Below are 25,747 nucleotides of genomic sequence, written 5' to 3'. Positions count from 1 at the left end.
GATAAACTCTTAAATGAAAAAGACTGAGGAAAAGAAGAAAGAAAGAAGAAAGCTGAAGAAGATAAAGGGAATACAAAAGAATAAATTTTTTTTTTTTTTTTAAAAAGTGACTTTTAGATTCTTCACGCACCTAGTTGAGGTGAAAATTAGACAAGTTGTCAAGTCAGCAGAAAGTATTAAAATGACACAATTAAACTTTATTTTAAGTGTCTAAAATGAATAATGTCCACGTGAGATGTTAAAATAAAAAATGATACTAAGTTAAGGGGCTTTAATTTTAGGTGCCTAAAGTGACCAACATTGTGCTAAATTGACAGATGGTGGTATGTGTTTGGCCTTTAGTTTATATTTTCCTTCTTTCATATTGTACACAGTATAATACATGGAAGTATCGGTTAGGCAGCTCTTATCTTGTAGGCAAACATCATGCATCACTGTCTTTTTCTCAGCCTCGTAGTATTACTTTTAACACTCACCACATAAAGTAATTATTACTGTTACACACTTCCTTTGTCATCTATTGGTCCTCTACACAATCACAACTTGAAACTACTATTTCATTTCTTGGTACTATGACTAGTCACTTTCCTGTTTACTCTGCTTAAATTCCGCTAATTTTGCACACCCTTTTCAAGAAAGTTCTATGTTCTTTGTCCTGTTTGATTAACCTTTCTAGAAAGTTGAATAAAAGTTAGCAGTATTTTTTTTGTTTTGATCACAAGAAAGATTCTGTTTTTATGATAATCAAGAAGGTAGTAAAGGGGTTTCAGATATTTTTTTTGAAGTTTGATTATGATCAAGGAGGAAAAAAAAGGGAATTCTGTTGTTTGGGATTCTTGAATTTGGTGTTTATTTTCTTGCTCTGCTGATTGTTTGGAAATTTGAGTTGTTCTTGAAATAAAGGAAGTAACCATGGTGACTCTGTGAAGTTGCTGTGCTTTATCAAGAACCAGCAGTGAAGTGTAGGAAAGGTACTCCGTTTCATTTTACTTGAGCCTTGCATAAAGTGTAAGAAAATTTGTGCATATTTTTCTCTTTCCGTAGCAGTAAAATTTAGATTTTCAAAGTTAATTTAGTAAAATACACTTATGTTTATTGTTTTTTTAAGGAGTTTGCCATGTCAGCACGGGCCAAGTAAAATGAAACGGACGGAATAGTTTTTTAATGTTCACTGATTTCCCTTTTCTTCTGAAATTTAATTTTTCTCTAATTTCCAATGCCAAGATGTGTTATCAATTAGGTGCCTTTGTTCTAATTCTATGTTTTTTGAGTAATGGATATGGGGTCACTGTTTTTTAAGTGTGTATGGTTGTTTGCTGCTCAGAATGGTCTTTTTAATATTTCTTTTGACAGGCAAAGTTAGAGGAAGCTGTAATTGAGCTTTGAAGGCTCAAAGAAAAATGGCTTACCAGAGAAAGGGATCTGATCTGCAACCGCAGAGGCGTATTTTGCGGACGCAGACTGCTGGTAATTTAGGGGAGTCAATGATGGACAGTGAGGTAGTGCCATCATCTCTAAGTGAAATTGCACCCATTCTCCGTGTCGCCAATGAGGTCGAGCCCAGCAACCCAAGGGTAGCTTATCTATGTAAGTGATACCTGCCAATTTTTGGTGCTGAAGCACATGAACTTGGATTTTTTCTCATATTTATTTTGTCATGTATGTGTGTTAAAATTTTTGTTTCTAAAATATGTTAGAACTTGGAATGCAGTTTGAAATGTATGTATCGCAATGCAGACTATAGAAGCCTGAGTCAATAGGAGGTTTTCTGCATTGAATTTTTACAAATATATGCTGTCTTTCTGCTCTGCTCCTTTTGTGAACAAACGGAAGAGCTGTGGTAGAAGTCACAAGTAGGTTGAACAACTCATTTTAATATATTAAGGAAAGTTGTTCTCATGGCCTTAAAAAGGAAGTTAGGAATAACTCCTTCCCTATATTATCGTTGAAGCCATTACCATGAAAAATACCGGATTACTCCATTTCCTTGGCACATGATCAATTGAGTGGTCAAGAGAATAGTTTAGTTATCTTTTTTGTTCAATCAACGTAACTCGGCTGTGCAGTAATTAGCATCTTTAGGATGCCTTTACCCTCCTATGCTACCAAACTTCCTCTTTCTTTTGTTTTTAGTAGTGGTGGAGTAAATGATGGCCTGCAGATTGTGCAACTATCTGATGCAGTTTGTCTCCTGCAATTGAATCAGGTCGATTCTATGCCTTCGAAAAAGCTCATCGATTAGATCCAACATCAAGTGGACGTGGAGTTCGCCAGTTCAAAACTTCCCTTCTTCAACGGTTAGAAAAGGTAAACTGTTTTATACAACCACTATTGATATGCTTGTCATGGTATGTGTTTAATATGGTGATGTTTCAACTTAATGTTTTTTGTGAACTGGTATTAGTCAAATCATGTTGCTGTGATTTAGATTTCTGTGCAGTTTTGTTCTTATATTATATGGAGAGAATAAGTGGAGAGTAACAGTCTCCATATGCCAAGTCAGTAGCACATAAGTATGTTAGTAGACCCATAACTTGGATGCAGCATTGTTGGTTGTGCACACAGAATGGAGCAATCTTTCTTGGCTTTTCCAGATGATCAAGAAAACCTTTTTCCATGTGAGGTACACATGTAGGTAAGTTCAATAGGGTACAGCACCTTTAAGGTAAGGTATAGTTGAAGGAATAGGTAGATTAAGAGAAGATTGAGAAGGGGTGACAATGAGGAAGAAGAGATTTTGAACGCCATGAGAAGCTGCAAGTGTTTAACCTTAGGATTACTCGTGACAAATATTTAATCTAGAAACTTCAGTCTTAGTCATGCACAATTGGCTTGTCCACTAAATCTTTGATCCAGGATTTTTGGGTTTATTTGCCTTCTGGTCGTTAGATCCTAAGGAACTTGCTTCCATCACTTTTAGGGGTTCTAAAATATCAATGTGTACATTGAGGAACTTTTTTATTTTCACATTTATGCAGGAAAATGAAACGACCCTTGCTGGAAGGACAAAAAGTGATGCTCGTGAAATGCAGAGTTTCTACCAGCATTACTATAGGAAATATATTCAGGCTTTGCAGAATGCTGCTGATAAAGCTGATCGGTATATTCATGGCATACCGAGACTGCCTACTTCATTTAGTGTTAGATTTTCTTCATGCTGATTCTTTCTGGCTGCTTCTATTTGTGCTTTCTTTTAGTGCACGACTTACAAAAGCATACCAAACAGCTGCTGTTCTTTTTGAGGTCTTGAAAGCTGTTAACCTGACAGAAGCTGTAGAAGTGGCTGACGAGGTAGACTAGCATTTACAAATATGTTTTCCTTCAAGTTGCTATGGGTATCTAGGGCTCCAATTAACCTCTTTGCCAATATGAGATATTATAGTTAGAAGTAGATGTGTAGTGGATAAGATGCTTGTCTATATGCTTCAGTTCTTTGTATACCATCCTTGCTTATCCTCTATTTTATATGCATTTCACATGTAGATTTTGGAAGCTCATACAAAGGTTACCGAGAAGACTGAGATACTAGTCCCCTATAATATACTTCCACTTGACCCTGATAGTTCAAATCAAGCAATTATGAGATATCCTGAGGTTGAGTTCTAGTCCCTTTTCGTGTTTTCTATTCTTTACTTTGATGCTGCTTCTATCATATGCTTTTTCTTACATCTTTCATAGATTCAAGCTACTGTCACTGCTCTTCGCAATACAAGAGGTCTTCCATGGCCAAAAAACCATAAGAAGAAAGTTGATGAAGATATTCTGGACTGGCTTCAAGCTATGTTTGGTTTTCAGGTACAGTGCTACGACATTCTGGGAATACACATCAGATGAGTTATGTAAGCATTATGAGATTCTGTGTTTCACAATGTTATTTTGTAACTGGAATTGACAAGCAGAAAGATAATGTGGCAAATCAGCGGGAGCATCTGATTCTGTTGTTGGCAAATGTTCACATCCGACAATTTCCAAAGATTGATCAACAACCAAAGGTTGTTCTTTGTTATCTATTTCATATGAAATAGCAGTTTTTATCTCTTTGTTTTGGTTTCTGACATTGACATCTACATCACTCTCACTAGCTGGATGACCGGGCACTTACTGATGTTATGAAGAAACTTTTCAAAAACTATAAAAAATGGTGCAAGTATCTTGGTCGCAAGAGCAGTCTTTGGTGAGTTAATCTTTCTTTTTTATCAATCAGTTTATATTGAGTTGTTTGCTAGTACTGGCAGCTTTCTTAATTGATAGGCATGCTGTTGTAAGTATATCGCCTACTGGCATCCTGTTATGGACAGTGGTAAAGTTGGTATCTTAAGTAGGTTGGGGCTTTGGGAAATTCTAATTGCACCCAATTAACACTAGTTATTAATAGCAAGAGGAAAAAACATGAAAAGGTAATAAAAAGGCCCAGTGGAGATGGTCAACTCTAGGAGACGGCCAACTTTGGTGTTTGATTGATGGGAACGAGAACAAAGTAAGATCATTTTTTTTAAAGAATATTGTTTTACCAGAATTGAAGAGCCTTGGAGTAATTGGTAAAGTTGCTGCCATGTGACTAGGAGGTCACGGGTTCAAGCCGTGGAAGCAGCCTCTTGCAGAAATGCTAGGTAAGGCTGCGTACCATAAACCCTTGTGGTTCGGCCCCTCCCCGGACCCTGCACATAGAAGGAGCTTTTGTGCACCGGGCTGCCCTTTTGTTGTTTTACTAGATTTATTGGGAGTTCGTGTAGTAGTACACCTTAATGCATACTTTTCTTTCTGATGGAAATCTGAATTTATTTTTATGGTTCCACTCTCAATTGCGGCTGGTATGACAAATATCCTCCTAACTATAGCTCTGCCTGTAATTTCTAAATTTTGTCCAGTCTACTAGTTTCTTTAATTTCACCAGTTTTTGCTTGTAGGCTGCCAACTATCCAGCAAGAAGTGCAACAGCGGAAATTACTATACATGGGTCTTTATCTTCTTATATGGGGAGAAGCTGCAAATTTAAGATTCATGCCTGAGTGCCTGTGCTTTATTTATCATCATGTATGGAGTACTTGCTTGTATCTTTAAGTGTGTGTCTGTACCTGGTTGTGTCAGTTTCTGTTATTTGATTTTAGGTTTTAGAACTTGATTTATCTGTTACATCGTATTATTACTTCTCCGAGACATTGAATCATAATTTCTTTTGGATCATCTGTCACAAGTAAATTAATCATCATCTCTTACTTGATAGAATATCCAAGGTCGTTTAGTGTATAATAGAAAGAGATCGAGTTACTCATTTAATTTTGAAAAGTGACCATTTTGAGTAACGACACTTGTATCATTATTGAACTTAGCATTTGAATGTTCAAAAATTCAAAATGTGAGTTCTGTCAGTTTACTTATTTTAAAGATGTGTTTATTAATTGTTAGTTTATAGCGATTCTTACAAATTATGTATTTATCCCTTGTATCAGTATTGAATACATATCGGTGTAACGTAAAGGGGAGCATTGGACTTGGAAATCAGTCTTCATATCTTTATCTTTATTGTCAAAAGACTTCTCCAAGGGTTCAGTTTCGGTTCTTTCTTCGAAGATGTCACGCTGTTACATATGAAGCTGACTTTCATAGTTTTTATGTTGTTTAGCTTCAGACCTGTTTATCCTTCCTGCATGCCTTTACTTTTTAGGTTTTCCAGTTCATTTACATTTGCAAATCTTGATTCAGATGGCATTTGAACTTTACGGTATGCTGGCCGGAAGTGTTAGTCCCATGACAGGCGAAACTATAAAACCTGCTTATGGTGGTGCAGATGAGGCTTTCTTGAAGAAAGTAGTAACTCCCATCTATAACACTATAGCAAAGGTATTTCGCCTTCACTGCAGCCCAAAACACAAGATTTCTTGTTTTGAGGTGCACCTTTATTTTACTTTTCTGCCTGAACGAACAGGAAGCTAAAAGGAGCAAAGAAAAGTCAAAACATTCTCAGTGGAGAAACTATGATGATTTAAATGAGTATTTCTGGTATATTCTTTTACTTTATCTGAATCTATTCTCTTTTGTAATGTATACTGATGATTTACATGACATTGCAGGTCAGTCAATTGCTTCAAGCTGGGCTGGCCAATGCGTGCTGATGCTGATTTCTTCCATCTTCCTCCTGAAGAACTATCGGTTGATGTAAGTAATATCACCTATTATTTTTTCCTTCAGCATGCTTCCCAGTTTCGTTGCAAGGGCTCCTACTAGTGGCCATAAAATGATTTTCACACACAAAAAAATGTGTTCCTATTTTAGGTACTTTAGCTGTTGAAACTGTTAAAAGTATTTTTGTAGTGAAATTGTTTTTGCCAAAGAGAGAAACCAACTCACCAACGTGTACATGTTCTGTTTCAACCTTATCTACCTCCACTTAATTCTCTACAAGCTCAATTCTCTTCTCCCAGCAGTGCAGGGTCAATCATCAGCTAGACACTTATTACCTGATGTTTCCATCCCTCATATAACACTGCACCAATATCATATATTGTTGACATGTCCTACCTGTTGATTTTCTATGACATTAGATTTTCCTTAATGTTCCTATAACGAGTAACTTTTACTAAATTGAGTGAGAACAAATTGTGAATCTAAAGAAGCATAATTTTGACAAATCTTCTCAGACATTATAATCACTGTAGGTAAAGTTGATAACATGAACTTGCAAGAGAGAAAATGCACAAACATGAATATAGGGGAGATGATGGATATTGTCTCTGATATTTTCAAACCTAAAGAAGGGGGAAGATTAGAACATCTGGAAATCCAGGGAATGTGTGATGTTAACCCCTTCACATATGCCTTTGAAAATGTTATGGTTCTGTCTGCTATGAATATCTTAAGAGGTTATATAGCACGGGGCCAGTTATTGCCCAGTAAAGCACCTGCAGTTCCAGACTTCCAGTGTCCTTGAAAACAATGACTTCAAATCAGACTTCATATGTAATATTAACCCTTTCAAAGACTGTCTTTTTGGTCTAGTGCCAATTGAATTTGCTTTGTCCTTGATTGGTGTATATATTAGAATGAGAGGCCAACTGATAATGGGTAAAAAACTGATAATAAAACTATCAATGGGGAGGTGATGTTTCGAGATGATGGCTTCATGCCTGACAGTAGGCTGTAAAATAAATCATCATCAAGAACATAAAATACAAAGAAGTAAACTAATTTCACCAGAGAGGTACAGATGACCAACTAGCTTTTATTCGCGGCTCTGATTTTATTCTTGATGACTAATAGTAAGAGAAAGAATTGCTTAAAAAAGGATAATACTAGGTACAAATAATTATATCTTCTTCATTCATGATAATCTGTAAAGGTATTACTTGTATTCATGAAGTATAAACCAGTGTCACCACGTGTGAAATAGCTAGATAATTAGGAGCTGGCTATTCATTCAGAAAGATCTTTCTTGAAATCTGGTTATGATGATGGAGGAAAAGCCTTCAACATCATTAAGTATATAGCCGGTAGATTCAGTGCTTACATAGAAACTTTGAGTAATTTTAGGAATAAGATTAAGGTATCAGACCCATCATACTGTTGCATGCGGTCCAGTAAACTAGATGAACCCATAGAGCATCAATGATCTATCAAACATAAAATTAACTAAATTATTTTTCTCTAGAGGTGGTACATGATTTTTTCTCTAACATAATAGCTTGGTCATCTACGAGGAATTTTATGATGAATATGAATGGCCATCGACACCTATGTTTGACAAAAAATATGCTTCTTGTTCTTTACGTGGGAGGATATTTGAACAGTGGTACTTATTATTGACTTGGTTATGGTAATGGTATTTGGCATGATTTCAGTTTTGAGATGATAGAATTTCATTACTTATTGGTTGCTATCCCCCTGCCCTGGTGTTACACTATTGAGATTTCATGCATAATTTCCTTAATTACGAGCGTTTGTAGTATTGAGTCTCGTTGGAGAGTCTCACATCGGGATCTTATGGGATGTGTGGTATCTTTATATGCTTTGAGCAATTCTCACCTGTTGAAATAGCTTTTTGGGTTGAGTTAGGCCTAAGATGTCCTTACATGGTAGTAGATCATTACCCGTCTCAATTCTTGTTTCTCGATGTTGGGCCCCCACATTAAAAATTATCCACGCTCCAGATGTCCTGGGCATGATTTTTTTTTTTTTTGTGTGTGAGAGATAGTCGGAAACAACCTTTCTACTTTCTCGGAGGTAGCGGTATGGACTGCGTACATCTTACTCTCCCCAGACTCCACTCTTGTGGGAATACACTGGGTATGTTGTTGTGAGAGATAGTGCGTTGAAGAGTCCCCCACAGGGCTCTTATGGGATGAGTGTGCTTTTTATATGTGGCTTGGACAATCCTTACCTCTTGGACTAACTTTTTGGGCTGAGTATGCCCAAGATCCATTTCTTTACAAGTGTTGAATGATGCTATTTGAAACAACTTAACATGTTACAACAAGTATTGCACACTTAATCTAAATATTGATCATATTCAGGCAAATGAAGCAATTAAAAGGAACCGTTGGATGGGGAAAATCAATTTTGTCGAGACACGCTCATTTTGGCACATCTATAGGAGTTTTGATAGAATGTGGGGCTTTTTTATTTTATGCTTACAGGTTAGTCTCTCTCTTTTTACTTTGTTTTAATATATTTCTTCTTTCATTTTCTCATTATTTGTATGACATGTTGAGTGTCTTCTGGTGTGCTGATTTACCTTGTTTACTGAAGGCAATGATCATTATTGCATGGAATGGATCTGGCCAACTGGGTGGTATTTTTGTAGGAGATGTGTTCAAGAAAGTGTTGAGCATTTTCATAACAGCTGCCATACTGAAGCTCGCTCAAGGTGAGGGTTTATTTTTGACAAACACTGGCTAGATTATAATTCAATATCCTTTTTGTTGTAGTTAGTTTTCTCGTTTCTTACTATGTTACTTCTGACAATGTGAAAGTTAATCACTTGGAGGACATTCAAATGAAAGTTGTATTATCCTATCAATATGAAATGTCATATCTCATGATGTGGGGAAGTACTCGACTAGTTTTTGTTTTCAACTACCTCGATGAAAATTGTTAATAAATGAAAAGTTTCTCAAGATGAGTTATTGAGAACACCCCTATTGTGTTGTGATTTAAAAAAATACTCCCATCTTTTTTAAACCACTTGTATAGCAGTGGGACTCTTTTATTAGTAGCACTCTCTCTTGTTTGAGACCAATGGTTAACACTCGGATGACTTATCAAAGAGTTTATAAGAAGATTGAAAACTTAAATGAACAATGTGATAGGAGAGGCTTGACCGTCCGAGGAAAAATTGGAAGTTTGAGTTTATGGGTTTTGAATTCTAGAAAATGTAGTTTACTGGGTTCTTGATTTTTTTTAAATGCATACAAAGTATAATTTTAAACGTAATGAGTTTGAGCCAAAACTACTGAGTTTTTCCTAACCTATAGACATAGCTTTAGCTCCTCCCCTCGATGTCATCATGCTGAGGGGTTAAAAATGAGTAACATGAGTAGTTCCTATGCTACTGAATTTGAGCGTCCACCGATTATTTGTCACATTGTTTTACCTTACTGCAAGTAATGGTCAATTTTTTTAATTTCAGCTAACAGCTAATATCAGCAACCAATTGTTGATCATTTTCCTTAAATATGATTTAACCGGTCTCGGATTTTTTTGTTGCCAACTAGTAACTTAAATAAACTAGTGATATTTCCGTAACGTCTACATCCGTCCTGATTTTCTTCGGATTGCTTATCAGGAAAACACATGTCTAGTTGGGAGTTGATTAGCCTGAGTGTCTAAGATATCCCCCCTTTTAAAAAAAATCTGGCTAAGTTTCTGAAGAAGAACTTGGAGAAATGCTTTAAGTTTTGCAAAGGATGAGAAGCCTCTAGGGGTTTTATTGTGAACTAAGTCCTATGAATCATATATTTTATCTTTATCTGTTTTAGAAAAATCATTATAACTATGATTATTTTGTTGGCGATGCTACCCTGTGTATGCAGCGGTTCTGGATATAATCATGAGCTGGAAATCGAGACACAGCATGTCATTTTATGTCAAGCTTAGATATGTGCTTAAAGCTGTTGCAGCAGCAGCATGGGTGGTAGTGTTGCCTGTAACTTATGCATATAGCTGGAAAAATCCTCCAGATTTTGCACTGACTATTAAAAACTGGTTTGGCAATGGTTCAAGTTCACCTTCTCTATTCATCATAGCAGTTCTTTTTTACCTGTCACCAAACATGCTATCGGCATTGTTGTTTGTGTTCCCTTTCATCCGCCGTTACCTTGAGAGGTCAGATTACAAGATCATGAGTTTGGTAATGTGGTGGTCCCAGGTATGCAAACATCACTCTTATTTTAGTTTGTTGTTCAGTCTATTTTCAGCTTTTGAGTTCCTTCTTTGGATATATTCCCTTCCTTTTGGGTAGTCTTTGATCTCATACTTCTAATGTAATATGATTTTTATTACAGCCTCGGCTTTATGTTGGAAGAGGCATGCATGAGGATGCATTTTCTCTTTTCAAGTAAGCTACAACATTGAAATATTATATAGAAACGACTTTCATTTTGTTCTGCTATTCTTTATGATTGATTATCATATTGATTGTAATGCTGTTCTTTCCAGATACACACTATTTTGGGTTCTCCTCCTTGCTGCAAAATTGGCATTCAGTTTTTACGTAGAGGTGCTTCCCTTATTCTGTCATTATGCTCGTCTGACTAACGGGATTCCTGTTTTTGCTACTATTTGCTTTGATAGCAAAATACTATAAGAGAACACATACTTAGATGGAAAAATTGCAAGTATGCAGTTTTTTGAGGTTGTGCATTTTTCATTTGACTTTTGGAAGTGGTGCAAAAAAATACCTAACTTCAACATTTAAGTGGAAAAATAGGACCTAGTTTTAGCAGTGTCAACTTTTGGATGAAAAAAGATCATGCTTCTTGAACATGACCCATTTGTTAGCCTTTGAAGATCTTTAAAAGTTTCACTTATTTATCTGTTTAGTGTTATAAATTTCATTAGAAGTACTAAACATTAATCGAGATAAAATTTGCTCTTACATAAAACTACAAAAAGGCAATAAATCTTACTGTAGTTACTGTTATAATTTTTTGAAAAATAACTAAATAGTATTAATAAGAGTATCTGTATGCATATTAAAGGTTTGACGTCATCTAATGAGTTCTATTCGCAAAAAAAAAAAAGTGTAAACGAGCTTTGAGCTATTAAAAATGCTAATAGCAAAATGGGTTATGAGCAATGCACATGGTCCTTTTCCCCAAAAGTTAGCATTTGGAGATTTTTTGGCTATCAATAAAAGAAAAAGGAAAGGGAAAAAGGAAGCAGTGAATACCATAATTTCTGTATTACTCATACAATCTTTGAGGTTAACTGGTTATGTTTCAATTTAAGATATTTATACAGAGATAATCTTTATGATCCTTCAGCAAGCATGCAATCTTAGTCAACTTTAAATCCAATTAATTTAGTGTTATATCTATTTAAGTAAATTGTAAAATCTTTTGGATATTTATACAATTTTTATCCTATCTTCAACTTTTAAATAAATCAAGCTATTTAAAATAGTAGAAGTTGATTTTCAGGAAGTATAGGTGTGCATGATTTGGTATATACCGAATTATCGAATTGAAACCGAAAATTTCAGTATTATGTATGGTATTTGGTTTAAGTTTTTTTTTTTTTTAATTGGTATTCTGGTAATAAAACACTGTAATACCGATACCATACCGAAATACATACTACATTACACAATGCACATATATAAGGTTATACCATAAATACACAACAACAACAACAACAACAAACCCAGTGTATTCCCACTTTGTGGGGTCTGGGGGGGGTAAGATGTACGCAGTCCATACCTATACCATAAATACAGAAGGCCTAAAATTTTAAGTTGTCTTTAGGATTACCTTTTACCTTTTCCACCTTTTTTTTTGCTACATACTTACCTCTACCACCGGTTTTTTGTACCTACTTACCTTTCCGGTTTTCCCACCTTTTTAGAAATCAGAAATCAAAAATTTCACTTTCCCACCTATATTTATTTCAGAACTGATGGTAGTCTGGTTCAAAATTTCATACATGATCATGCATGTCTTTCCTTTAACTCACCAAAAGGGCAGCCCGGTGCAAAAACACTCCCGCTTTCCTTTAATTCATTCTCTAGAAAAATTAGAAGTTCCAAAAGGTGCTTTCTTTGATGCAGTGGTTTGTTCATGACGAAAAAAGAAAGTCACAATTCTCTACCTAAGCCAAACAAATTGAAATTATCTAACTGAATATATACCTAAATCACAAGGAAAGAAACGTACATGCCAAATTCAATTAGGTATGGTATTAGTATAGCATTTTAAGAAGCCAAATACCAATCCGAAATATCTAAAAACCATACCAAATGACCAATGAGCACCCCTACTGGGAAGAGACTTATATTTTTATATTTGTCTAGGTTCTTTTTAGTTTGAAAATGGTCAATTTATTTTCTGGAATCTAACATTTAGGGAGACAACTGTAATAAGAACTGTACTTTAACCACCCATTCTCTTTTTAGATTGTTTCTTGTTGTATTTCCATGTAATAGTTTACGAGGAAAGAAACCTAAGGTACTTATATGAATTCAGAAACTTGAATATCTTGTCATCTAGTCCAAGACCATTATTCATACTCTATGGGTAGCATAAATTTGTTTGTTGTTGAAAATATCTGTTGTTTTATGATCTTCATGCTAATTTATGTAGATATCACTTTTTGACTACACAGATGTCAAATATTGGCCCTCAAAATACATGAAAACCTTGAAGCGGTTTACTTTTGCAGATAAAACCTCTTGTAGGTCCAACGAAGGATATCATGAAGGTTCACATCAGTGTTTATAAATGGCATGAATTCTTCCCTCGAGGTATTTAAATGAAAGTCAAATTGGGTATTATTAAAATATACATGTGGATACACTTGTGCATTGAAGTGAAGATTTGTTAATTAATTCCGCTCTTCTTATGGTTTCATACCTGCAGCAAAAAGCAATATCGGTGTCGTGATTGCTCTATGGGCTCCTGTTATTCTTGTATGCATATCCATTTGCATGCCTTCTCATTCTTACAGCTTCTCTATTTTCACATTTTCTGTACAACATCTAAATTGAAGACTATCCCAGGTCTATTTCATGGACACTCAGATTTGGTATGCTATTTTCTCTACCATATTTGGAGGCATTTATGGAGCGTTTCGGCGTCTTGGAGAGGTTGGTAGAGCTTCCACCTACTAATTGGTGTAGTTACTTAGATTACTTCCCATCCAATTATAAGCTTTATGTTGGATGCTATGAAATTCTCTTTCAATTAAATTCTGCAACACACTTGTTTGTTTGTATCATCTCAACGTCAGATCTAGGTTTATTTATCTACCAGAAGCTTATGCATTATTTTGAGGTATTACATAGATGTGCAGAAAATATGCATGTAGTAATTGCTACTTATAGAATCTATGATATGCATAATTTTATGAATGCTGCTCAAAGATCTCTAGCATATGAGGTAATTAAGATAAGATTTTCTTTTTCCCCAAAATCTGCCTTACACCTTGATTTCCATTGGTTTTCCATAGTTTACTAGTGTTTGTGTTCTTTTTTTTTTGGGGGGTGATAAGTTCTCTTCCTATGTTCTGTTTTCAGATTCGCACACTGGGTATGCTTAGATCACGGTTTCAGTCACTTCCAGGAGCATTTAATGCCTGCTTGATCCCAGTGGAAAAGGATGAAACGCGTAAAAAGGGACTTAAAGCCACATTATCTAAGAAATTTGATGAGGTCAAGTCCTAGACATCTCTTTGCATTGACTTCACAGAGATCAGTATTAAGATTTTGTTAATTGACTGGTCCTTGCAGGTCACTTCTAGAGGAAAGGAGGCTGCAAAGTTTGCTCAAATGTGGAACAAAATAATAGAGAGTTTCAGGGAGGAGGATCTGATAAATAATAGGTACCGTGATAATGGTGGTAGAGGCACAAAATCCTTTTCTTGAGAGCTTGGATGGGCTGGTTTCCTCCGTATTCAGTTTCATGTGGTGTTTATTGTCTCTTCTCCAATTTCCTTCCCTCCCTTTTGCTATCCGTCTCTTCTCCCTTGCAAAATTACTCTTCCAGAGCTAACTTGCTGTGCTTACAGGGAAAGGAGCTTATTGCTTGTGCCATATTGGGCTGACCCTGATCTGGAACTTATCCAGTGGCCTCCATTTCTCTTAGCTAGCAAGGTTCGGGATCTTACAAGCTTCTTTATTTTCTAAATCTTAAGTAAATCCAATGACAACCTTACTAACTGGTGTTTATCTAACATGACTGCTATTAGCTACCCATCGCATTGGACATGGCTAAAGATTGCAATGGAAGAGATCGTGAACTGACCAAAAGGTTGAATGCGGACAGTTACATGTGTTGTGCAATTCGTGAGTGCTATGCTTCATGCAAAAGCATTATAAATGTTTTGGTCATTGGTGAACGTGAACAGCTGTAAGTTTCCATCTGTTACATTTACTTATCCAGCAAACTTGCAGAGAGCAGTTTTGACTCGTTGAGCTGTTTCTAATTATTTAATTGGAAATCAATAATTTTCAGGGTGGTCAAAGAAATTTTCGCAAAAGTTGATGATCACATAGCTGAGGGTAATCTGGTAAAGGATTTTAACATGAGCGCTCTACCTATCCTCTATGATCAATTTGTGCGGCTTATTGATTTTCTGGTAATAATACCTTATACAAAATTTTCAGCCTTAAATTGAGTAATTCATAAATAGAGTTCTACTAAAGTGTCTCTAAATTCCACAGAAAGAAAACAAAATGGAGGACAAGGATCATGTAGTTATTCTCTTGCTTGATATGTTAGAAGTTGTGACCCGTGACATAATGGAAGACTCTGTTCCTAGGTAAATCATGTGGGGGCAAGTTTCTTTAGTCTTTGTTTAATTGTTGATCATTTTGTTTATTTTTGCAACTTCTTGTTGTAGTTTGTCAGATTCCTCCCATGGTGGCTCTTATGGGATGCATGATGGGATGATTCCAAATGCAAAATATCAGCTCTTTGGCACCCTTAATTTTCCTGTAACAGAAACAGAGGCATGGATGGAGAAGGTGAGTGTACCTCTTCAACTAGATGAAGTATTAACATATTATAAGTGAACTGTTAATTTTATTGCTTGAGATAGTTTCAGACAATCACTGGATTATAATATACAATAAGAAAATATGAGATGACAGGTCAAAATTCACATTACATGGTAAATATGATAAGTGACTATGATTGACCCGAATAAGCAAGAGGAGGAACTTAAACACAGTTTTCATCTGTGTCCCCCTAGTTCAATTAAATATAGTGAGTTTCTATTACGACCATCTTAAAAAGATATTCTCTTCGCCCAGTTATCAAATGCTGTGAGATTTGAAATGAAGTTCACTATTTGTGTCTGTCAGTGCACATGTGTTTGCGCGAGAGTATGTGTGTGTGTGGTTTTATATATATATAACTTTCCCATGCCATAAAAGCATGCTGTGAGATTTGGAGTGAAGAATGTGCAGGACAACTTAGAATGAAGTGTGCATGCTAGGTGAAACCCTTTCAATAACTTCGCTGTACATTTGGGAAAGGAGAATGATCAGTTATCTTCTTTGAGCCACACTCATATGAAGCTTCTCGTTGTTCCAGATTAGAAGGCTTCACATGCTGCTTACTGTTAAGGAATCTGCCATGGATGTGCCAACCAATTTGGAAGCTAGACGGCGCATCTCCTTCTTCTCAAATTCATTGTTTATGGACATGCCTCACGCCCCCAAAGTTCGCAATATGCTTTCCTTTTCGTAAGTTTTCTGATTAAAACATCAGTTGTCAATTGATATGCAATCACAGTTGCATCATGATACCCTTGTAGGGATGTTAAGCGAAACTCAACTTCTTCCTGTGTAGCTTGTTGGTATTTTGAAGCCTCTTTTCAGAAAGAAAAAAATCAGAGATTCTGGAGAAAATTGATTCATGACTATCGTATGAATGTTTCAAGACTTAATGATATACGGTTAAGGTCATTAATGATAGAGCAAGGTGCTTGCACCTTGTGGGTACTAACTACACCGGAACCTGTAATGTCTTTGGATAACCTCTGTTTGGTTTCGTTGCCCTGGGAAATAGTCTCATACAAGAATCTAACTCTCGTTTAACTTATCACTAAAATGGATAAACTTGTCTTGCTTTATCGTTGTGAAAGAAGAAAAAATGGGAAAATAGTGTATAGGAGCTCTTCTCTGCACCCTAAAATTATATAAGGTAAAATACGTTTACGAAGCAAATATAAGAGACACTATATATGGTTTAGTCCGCTATGCTACATTCCATTTACGTTTAACAACCCTCCTCCCCCAAGCTGGAGTAAATATATCAGGCATACCTAACTTGTTACATATTAATCTGCTCTTGGATTACGAAGCGAACATATAACAAACACTATGTACTGTATAGTCGCTACGTTACATATCGTTTATGTTTAATAGTCTACCTCCCCCAAGCTGGAGTACATATATCAGGCATACCTAGCTTGTACATGTTAATCTGCTCTGGAACTTCCAAGAGCTAAACTGGAAGTATCTGCCAATTGATCATTTGAATTAACATATGCAGTCATAGTATCTCGGGATTGCAACTCCTATCTAACAAACTGACAATCAACTCAATGTGTTTAATCCTATAGTGAGAAGTTGTATTTGATGCAATGTATAAGCTGCCTTGGTATCACTGTATCACAATATGACTTGATAGGAGGAGGTGGTTGTATTAACTCCTAATCAACTGCTTCAAATTCAGATGTAGTTAAGGCCATGGACTAAACATTGCTTCAGTTCTTCAACACTTGATTGAGCAACCATATTTTGTTTTTTACTTCTCCAAGAAGCTATTTGTTTTTTGATAACCGTGGTGTCTGGGCTAACTTGCACACACCTCGACTAATTCCATGGGGTACCTGCCACCTCCCACCAGCAATAGGTACCCCGTAAATCTATCCACCAAGGCTAGAATAGATGGGAAGAAATCACCTAGTGTTTTGTGTCTGCTGGGATTTGAACCTGAGACCTCACGGTGCTCAACCCACTTCATTGTCCGCTAGGCCACATCCTTGGATGCTCCAAGATGCCATATTTCCTCCAAACAATATATGTGTCGTGGACCTCCTAATGATGTGGAACCATTACAATGTATCCAACTACTTCAGTATGAACTTCATCCTCATAAATAGGCCGACCTGTCCTACTCCCCTGGAGCACTCTTACAACTCAAATTGCAACATCCCAATGAGCGTCAATTTGGAGAATCCAGAAATTGACTTAGAACACTCACCGGTAAGGAAATGTCCAGTCTGATAACTGTAAGTTCGATTCGCAACCAATCAGTGATCTCTCCCAACATCAAGAAAGGGCTTCCCTTCCGCTGGTACCAACTTGACATTAGGGTCCATTGACATGTCCATGGGCTTATACTCCGGTTTCGTCTAAGATGTCTAACACATACCTTCACTGTGATATGTTTTTTATAAGGTTAATTATTTTATTTATTACTATGGGAAATATTCTATCGGAAACAGCCTCTCTACTTCCTCGAAGGTAGCGGTATGGACTGCGTACATCTTACCCTCCCCAGACCCCACTCTTGTGGGAATACACTGGGTATGTTGTTGTTGTTACTATGGGAAATATTCTGCATACAAGCAGTATACTAAGAAGTGGAGAATCTTCAATATACTGTGATATTCTCCAAGAACAACCCCAAAACTCCCAAACCAAATCTTCTAGATAAACTAGAATTTCGCGGGTACACCAAAAAAATAAAAAATAAAAATGAGAGGCTATTAGGACCCCGCACGCCAACTCCCCACTTCCCGGAATAAAGTCAAAGTTTCTACTGGAGTTTGGCTCCTAGTTTGTAGTTCTTTGTCCTAACCTTCATGGGACAGATGCCTTAGGACCTGCTAATCCACTCCTTGCTAGGGATGGCAATGGGGCAGTTTGAAATGCTTTTTAGAAAAATTGATGCGGGGCAGGTTGAAATGATCTTTAGAAAAATTGATGCGGGGCGGGTTGCAGGTCTAGGCGGGTTTAAACAAAATCAAAGCTAAAAAAACTATGACTTCAATTCTAAGGCTGCAAACCAGGTCATTGTTGACTGAAAGTTGCAAATCTGAGTTTCCAGAACTCATACTTTTCGAGTTATAAGTGCTTATTTCATTCAACAAGGTTTTATTTTTTACGGACTCTAATAGCTGGTGGTTCATGTGATTTCAGTCATGGGATTCTGTGTGAGTTCTACTTTTGTATTTCTTCAATCTTTGCCAGATGATACTTCAAAATTAATTTCTAATATCTATGATCAATAATCTAATATTCATAGAGGCACTTGTCTTGGCAAAAAAGAAAATGATCCTTGTAATTTCAAATTTATTTTTCTATCAAGTACCTTGAAGTCGTCCTTCTTTTCTTTAAACAAGTAAATTATACTATTAAAAAGAACTGAGTTCTAATTTTAATGACTAAATTATACTTACTACAATGTTGAACAAAAATAAAATTAACAGAGTGAAGGGAAACAAACACTTACGCGAAGCGGGGCGAGTGGATGCGGGTGGTGCGGGGAGGGTAATTGCGGGTGAAAATGCTATGCGGGGCGGGGTTTAAATTTTGCGGGTTAAGAGAAAACCCGCCCCGCCCCGCCCCATTTCAATCCCTACTCCTTGCACTCCATTAGGGAGAAGTGGCCAAGACCATTAGTACACACCTGAAATACAATGGTTTTCTGGTCTCGACTTTAGATGTTGGTACAAGCGTCAAACTACTGAGTAGACATTACCCTCTATAGTGTATCAGTAGATGCATGGTCCACTAGGTTTCTAGCACAAAACTTATTGAGAAGTCCATTAAATCCCAAATATCAGTTAGATTCTTGAGTAAACACAAAAGTTCTAAGTGATTTTGTTCTTCTCTATAGCTATTATTTCTTGGCCACTAGGATCCTAATAAAATTCTCAAGATACTGAACCTTCGCCTACCAGAATTCTGAAGATACTGAACTCTAGCATGAACTGATAGTTTTCTTAGAAAAAGCTCCTTTTTTTCCCAAAAAAAAACTTTTGACCTCATTGATGATGTCAACTGCGCTGATTGTTACAAGATGACCTCACACCTGGTGAAACTATAATTAGATCAAATTTGAGATCTAAATCAATGCTATTATTTCTTTTTGTCAATGATTACTGCCTGAAATAAGGTGATGATTCAGTAGTAATATGACAAGTTAAATGCATTATGGGTTGCTGCTCGAAGTCGGTATGGACAGATCTACAGAATGGTGATGGATGTTAGTTTATCTCTATGCTGATGGTTGCAGGGAAATATAAGGGAGCTTGGAACAGTGTTTTTTCTGGAATTTAAGACATGATTTTTTTAAAATTTTTTTTTTTTTTTAAGAAATTTAAGGTATGATTTTGTAGGAGAGATTAGTAAGATCTTACATGTCTAAACATAAAAAACCCAAGTGTTAGTGGACTGTAGCTGCTCAGTCAGTTAGATGAGTGGTCTTTTCCCTGGTATTTTATTCAATTAGCCTTCATGTAATAAATTATTGTGTTGTCAAAACAAATTTGTATGTTTTCCTCCATGAACTTGCAACCATTGGGACCTAGTTCACTTTGATTTACATCTTGCATCTGTGTGCATGTCATAGAAGTCAGTTTCTTTAACTTGGACCAGTTGACGTTGTCTTCTTTAACTATTATATGTGATGTTTTTTTTCTCCTTTGTTAGTATTTTGACACCTTACTACAATGAGGAGGTTCTTTTCTCAATAAATTCATTGGAAAGACCAAATGAAGATGGTGTATCTATACTGTTTTATTTGCAAAAGATATACCCAGGTTAGTTTTCTATTTGTAAACTTAAGCATTAAATGGACTTACCTTGACATATTGTGATTCCATGTCATTCTTTATGCCTAAATCAATCTAAAAATCCATTTAAGATGAATGGGAGAACTTCCTTGAAAGGGTTGTCTGTAGCAGTGAGGAGGATCTTAAGGGAAACACTAGATTGGAAGAAGAACTCCGTCTATGGGCATCATATAGAGGCCAAACGTTGACCAAAACAGGTATGGTTATATTTATGCTTATTTGACCTTTAGCAGCAGCATATTTTCTTGTCAAATTTCTTAATTTGCATGCAATTGATCAACTGTAAAAATCAGTACGAGGTATGATGTACTATCGGCAAGCTTTGGAACTTCAAGCTTTTCTTGATATGGCAAAAGATGAAGGTGCATACGAGAATTATTTATATTCTCATCATCATCTTGAAGAGTAGAGTTTGTCATGAATTGCGCTTTTTACATTTTGTACAGAGTTAATGAAAGGCTACAAGGCTGCTGAATCTAATACTGATGAACAGCCAAAAAATGAGAGGTCCTTGATGTCGCAATGTCAGGCAGTTTCAGACATGAAATTTACCTATGTTGTATCATGTCAGCAATATGGAATTCAGAAAAGGTCTGCTGATCATCGTGCTCAAGACATTTTGAGACTAATGACAAAGTATGATCCAGAATAAACTTTTTTTTTTTTTTTTCAAGTGTCTATTTTTATTTGTAAATTTTGTTCCTTGTGTCATTGTAAGGTACCCTTCTCTTCGAGTAGCTTACATTGATGAGATTGACGAAACTAGCAAAGATAAATCAAAAAGGACTGGCGATAATAAGGTTTATTATTCAGCGCTTGTGAAGGCTGTACCAAGGTCTGTGGACTCGGCAGAGCCAGATCAGAAGTTAGATCAGGTACCTATTGCAGGTGTTGAATTGGAACATTATGCATCACCTAGAAGCTAAAACAAAAAGCATTTTTCCTGATCTAGTTTTCCTTTTTTTTTTTTTCCTGGGGCATTGCCTTTTATTAGGAATGTCATAAGAAGAGTTTATCTTAGGTTTTATTTTGGTTTTTGGATGTATGGTCCTGGTTTGTGGCCTTCCTTTTATAGTTTAGTTCTTCTGGCTGGATTGCATCAGTGCATATTATTTTTGTCAATCTACATAAAGTTTGTGCTTGGATACTGAAGATCCACACAATTGTTGCTGAAGATTATAATTTTATATTTGTTCAAAATCCACACTATTGTTGCTGGAGATTATAGTTATATAGCTGTTAAACTTTATTCATCAGCTACAAACCGGATATTACGTTAGAGATACATATGCATTTGCTGGTCCATATTACTTTTTAATTCTCTGCAATCAGCTTCTGAAATATTGTTGTCTAGGTTATTTATCGAATAAAACTTCCTGGGCCTGCTATATTGGGAGAAGGAAAGCCAGAGAATCAAAATCATGCAATTATATTTACTCGTGGGGAAGGATTGCAAACAATAGATATGAACCAGGTAGGTATCTGATAAGATTCTCATTTACTATGAGAAAAAGTTGGCATGTTTGGGTTGACGCCACATTGTTATTTTTCCAATCAAAAAGGACAACTACATGGAAGAAGCCCTCAAAATGAGGAATTTGTTGCAAGAATTTTTGAAAAAGAATGGAGTAAGAAATCCGACTATTTTGGGATTGCGGGAGCATATTTTCACTGGCAGGTATGAAGACCTTTTAGAGAACCAATAACTTTTTGTTGCTAGAATGGAATTGGAGAGAGTTTACTTATGCATGGGCATTTCGTATCGACAGTGAAATGTATTTTCTTTATCAGCTGTCATTTTTTTTTCTCTGTGCAGTGTTTCTTCACTAGCGTGGTTTATGTCAAATCAGGAAAACAGCTTTGTCACAATTGGGCAAAGATTGTTGGCCAATCCATTGAAGTAAGTATCCAAGAACTAGTTAGGATGTGAAGTACTGAGTCTTTTGTCGCTAGTAGTATTGTGCCTTCCTCTCTCCTTTTTGTTTTTTTGTTATTTCTGTTCTGTAAGTAGCCTAAAGATGACAGGAGTTTGTTTTCTAATGCGACCCCCCTCCCCCTGTCTCTCTCTGTCCCCCCCCCCTTACACACACAGAGAGAGTGAGGGAGCATGTTCCTGTCCTCCCTTGTGTAGCAAGAGGCTAAAGGGTCATTTGGTAGAGTGTATTGAAATATTAATGCATGCATTAGTTTAATATGTATTAGTAGTACCTTGTTTGGTATACCTTTTTACCCTATGTATAACTAATGCTTTTGTGTATTGAGGTGTGTATTACTAATACCTCAAAATCCATGACATTAGTAATGCAATGGATCTAATGCATGCATTAACATGCTTAAAGACCCTATTACCCCTCAAAAAAAATTTCGCATCCTTTTCAACATATATATTGAGGACATTATGTAAAAAAAAAAATTTTTTTTTAGAAATTATGTAATTCATGTTTTTTTTAATATATCGAACCAAACACTGCATAAGAAAAATACAAGCATAACTAACACAAGCATTACTAATACACCATATTTTGCATTATTCTTATACACTCTACCAAACGACCCCTAAATGTCTGATATTCAGTACTTGAACTCCTTTTCATGCTAGCTGCACTACTTATGAAGGTTAATGAACTTTCTTGTCTTTTACATTTTCCTTCTTGTCGTCCTGTGACTATTTTTTACTTGGTAAATTCTGATTACCTTTCTGAATTTGAAGTGATGTGATGGCCTATTTTAATCTGTAGTTGCATGAATTCTGCATCATAGTAATGCAAATATGCCTTTTACTTTTCATCTCAGTAGGTCAAAATGTTTTCCTGACATTTAGTTTCTCATCTATTGTGGATGCTTTTTCTCTCAGAGTACGTTTCCACTATGGGCATCCTGATGTATTTGATAGATTGTTTCATTTAACTAGAGGTGGTGTGAGCAAGGCTTCCAAAGTCATCAACCTAAGTGAAGACATTTTTGCTGGTATTTGAAAACCCACAAACTTGAACACATAAATCCTGTAGTTTTTGTCTACCCTTACAAACTTTGATGCATCTTTTAGGTTTTAATTCTACTCTACGGGGGGGTAATGTTACTCACCATGAGTACATCCAAGTTGGTAAAGGAAGAGATGTTGGCCTTAACCAAATTTCACTGTTTGAGGCAAAGATAGCTAATGGAAATGGTGAGCAGACAATGAGTCGTGATGTATACAGGCTTGGACATCGGTTTGATTTCTTCCGTATGCTATCATGCTTCTTCACCACTATAGGATTCTACTTTACTACCCTGGTACTGCTCAACTGCTTCTCCACTTTAGACTTTCATTATCCTAACTGGGTTTGTTCTCTTTATAGTCTACCTAAATGAATGTCTCTTCTTTAGCAGGTAACTGTCATTATTGTATATGTTTTTCTTTATGGTCGGCTGTATCTTGTCGTCAGTGGGCTTGAAGAAGGATTAAGTTCACACCCAGCTATTCGAAATAATAAGCCTCTTCAAGTTGCTCTTGCCTCTCAATCGTTTGTGCAAATTGGCCTATTGATGGCGTTGCCTATGATGATGGAGATAGGCCTTGAGAGGGGCTTCCGCAATGCCTTAACTGATTTTGTGCTCATGCAACTACAACTTGCTCCTGTTTTCTTTACATTTTCTCTTGGAACAAGGACCCACTATTATGGAAGAACATTGCTCCATGGGGGTGCTCAATACAGAGGCACTGGTCGTGGTTTTGTTGTATTTCATGCCAAATTTGCTGAAAACTATCGTTTGTACTCTCGAACCCATTTTGTGAAGGGAATCGAACTCATGATTCTACTTCTTGTCTACCATATATTTGGTAAATCATACAGAGATATGGTGGCATATGTTCTTATAACCGCATCTGTATGGTTCCTGGTTGTTACATGGCTCTTTGCCCCATTCCTGTTCAATCCTTCCGGATTCGAGTGGCAAAAGATTGTCGATGACTGGACAGACTGGAATAAGTGGATAAACAATCGTGGTGGTATCGGTGTATCGCCAGAGAAAAGCTGGGAATCTTGGTGGGAGAAAGAACAAGAGCATCTTTATCATTCAGGGATCCGTGGCACTGTAGCTGAGATATTGTTATCAATGCGCTTTTTTATATATCAATACGGACTTGTATATCACCTCACAATTTTGAATAATGAAACAAGTTTTCTGGTACGTCCTTAGTTTGCATTTCAGTTTGCAGAAGTGATCACCTAAAATATTGAAGTATTGACTTCTATTATTTGTTGCTGCATATTCAGGTTTATGGTATTTCATGGATCGTCATTTTCTTAATATTAGCAGTAATGAAGGTGAGTTAAAAAAAAATTGCACTTTCTTATTATATTCATTGATAAGTTTCCCCATTATTTCAGATATTATAGAGATACACAATCTTATATCACAAAATCGTAAAAAGAGTACATGACTTAGCATGTTATGGTTACCAGCTAATATAAAAGAAAAGGTTATAGTATTGCCTTAACGTTGTGTTTTTCAGGCTTAGTAAATACACTTATGTTATAACAATGCTTTTCCTAAAAAGATCCAACTATTGGGAGTTACTTAGGTCAGATGATTTAAATAAAAGGTGTCAAAGATGGTGAGCTAAATTACAGCATGGTTAGTATTTGATTTATATTAGTCGATTTCTTAATTTCTTGACATGCCCTTAACCCAAGCGCAGACATATAAAATCATGGAAGTAGTAGTTTACTTGCTTTTTCTTCGTCAGTTGAGCCAATTTTGCTGCACTTTCTGGTGCTTATGCTGATTAATGTTTCGGCTTGCCTTTCTTCATTCATTGCAGGTTGTGTCTGTCGGAAGGAGGAAATTCAGTGCTGATTTTCAGCTTGCGTTTCGTTTGATCAAAGGCTTCATTTTCCTCTCATTTGTTGCCCTACTCATTAGCTTGATTGTTGTTCTACACCTGAAATTTCGCGATATTATTGTTTGCATTCTCGCGTTCATGCCTACCGGATGGGGAATGCTTTTGGTGAGTGCCAATTCTTTTTGTCTCAAATACTCTTCTTCGTTGTGCGTTTTTGACTTTTCATCCTGCCTTCTTTCAGATTGCTCAAGCTTTGAAGCCTTTTATTCGACGTTTTGGCTTCTGGGGATCGATCAGGACACTTGCCCGTGGTTATGAAATTGTAATGGGGTTGCTCGTGTTCACACCAATTGCCTTCTTGGCTTGGTTTCCATTTGTTTCGGAGTTTCAAACCCGTATGTTGTTCAACCAAGCATTCAGTAGAGGTCTGCAGATTTCTCGTATTCTTGGTGGACCAAAGAAGGATCGTTCCTCGAGCAACAAAGCGTAGTTTTCACTGCTACAATACTCATATCCAGATCGATCCTGCTGAACTCGCTGGGCATCTTGATGATATAACAGAAGAATATTTTCTTGTAAATATTATATATATGTATCATAGTTCATGTATAAAATTTCAGCTAGCTTGTGTATACATAGTTTCTACAATATGTGCAGATGAGTTGTAGACTTGTACAGGATATATTTGAAGTCAAAAGGGAGAGGGTTTGTTATGGATTCTACATGATTAGTTTATTAAAAAGCTTGTTAATGGAAAGCTTTGTATAAAGTTTTGCCCTTATTGAAACTTCCCCGGAAATAAAGATCTGGTTAGGGTGGTGTTTGGTAGGGAGGCAAATATTTTTCAAATGTTTGGGTTAGTTACTCATAATGTGTATTTTACTCCACTCTTACCTGTAA

The 25,747-nt window shown here is 36.3% G+C and overlaps 1 protein-coding gene across 4 annotated transcripts; it reads left to right on the top strand.

The window, feature by feature from the left end:
• Nucleotides 1–411: 411 nt before the first annotated feature.
• LOC107842565 (callose synthase 2) lies at nt 412–25,604 on the top strand. Of its 4 annotated transcripts, none has more exons than XM_047399349.1 (43): nt 412–567; nt 1,354–1,587; nt 2,207–2,307; nt 2,979–3,100; nt 3,198–3,291; nt 3,484–3,594; nt 3,679–3,795; nt 3,900–3,992; nt 4,083–4,174; nt 4,908–5,034; nt 5,704–5,841; nt 5,927–6,000; nt 6,072–6,156; nt 8,508–8,630; nt 8,743–8,860; nt 10,026–10,360; nt 10,497–10,549; nt 10,651–10,711; nt 12,871–12,952; nt 13,068–13,117; nt 13,208–13,294; nt 13,724–13,858; nt 13,937–14,028; nt 14,215–14,299; nt 14,395–14,555; nt 14,661–14,784; nt 14,870–14,967; nt 15,049–15,172; nt 15,744–15,895; nt 19,877–19,986; nt 20,091–20,216; nt 20,313–20,381; nt 20,466–20,655; nt 20,738–20,894; nt 21,374–21,493; nt 21,582–21,697; nt 21,836–21,919; nt 22,874–22,986; nt 23,066–23,295; nt 23,389–24,189; nt 24,279–24,329; nt 24,827–25,012; nt 25,089–25,604. In XM_047399349.1, exons 2-43 carry the CDS (start codon nt 1,401–1,403, stop codon nt 25,335–25,337), a joined length of 5,823 nt encoding a protein of 1,940 aa, XP_047255305.1. In that variant the 5' UTR covers nt 412–567; nt 1,354–1,400; the 3' UTR covers nt 25,338–25,604. The 4 variants fall into 4 exon arrangements, with proteins under 4 accessions (XP_047255305.1, XP_047255301.1, XP_016541969.2 ...); XM_047399345.1 differs by having other exon boundaries at nt 431–971; XM_016686483.2 differs by having other exon boundaries at nt 436–971; nt 23,392–24,189.
• Nucleotides 25,605–25,747: the final 143 nt, after the last annotated feature.

This window comes from Capsicum annuum, chromosome 1, assembly GCF_002878395.1.
Source record: "Capsicum annuum cultivar UCD-10X-F1 chromosome 1, UCD10Xv1.1, whole genome shotgun sequence".
Lineage (NCBI taxonomy): Eukaryota > Viridiplantae > Streptophyta > Magnoliopsida > Solanales > Solanaceae > Capsicum > Capsicum annuum.
The sequence above is the reverse complement of the archived record's forward strand: the minus strand, read 5'-3'. Positions and strand labels throughout refer to the sequence as shown.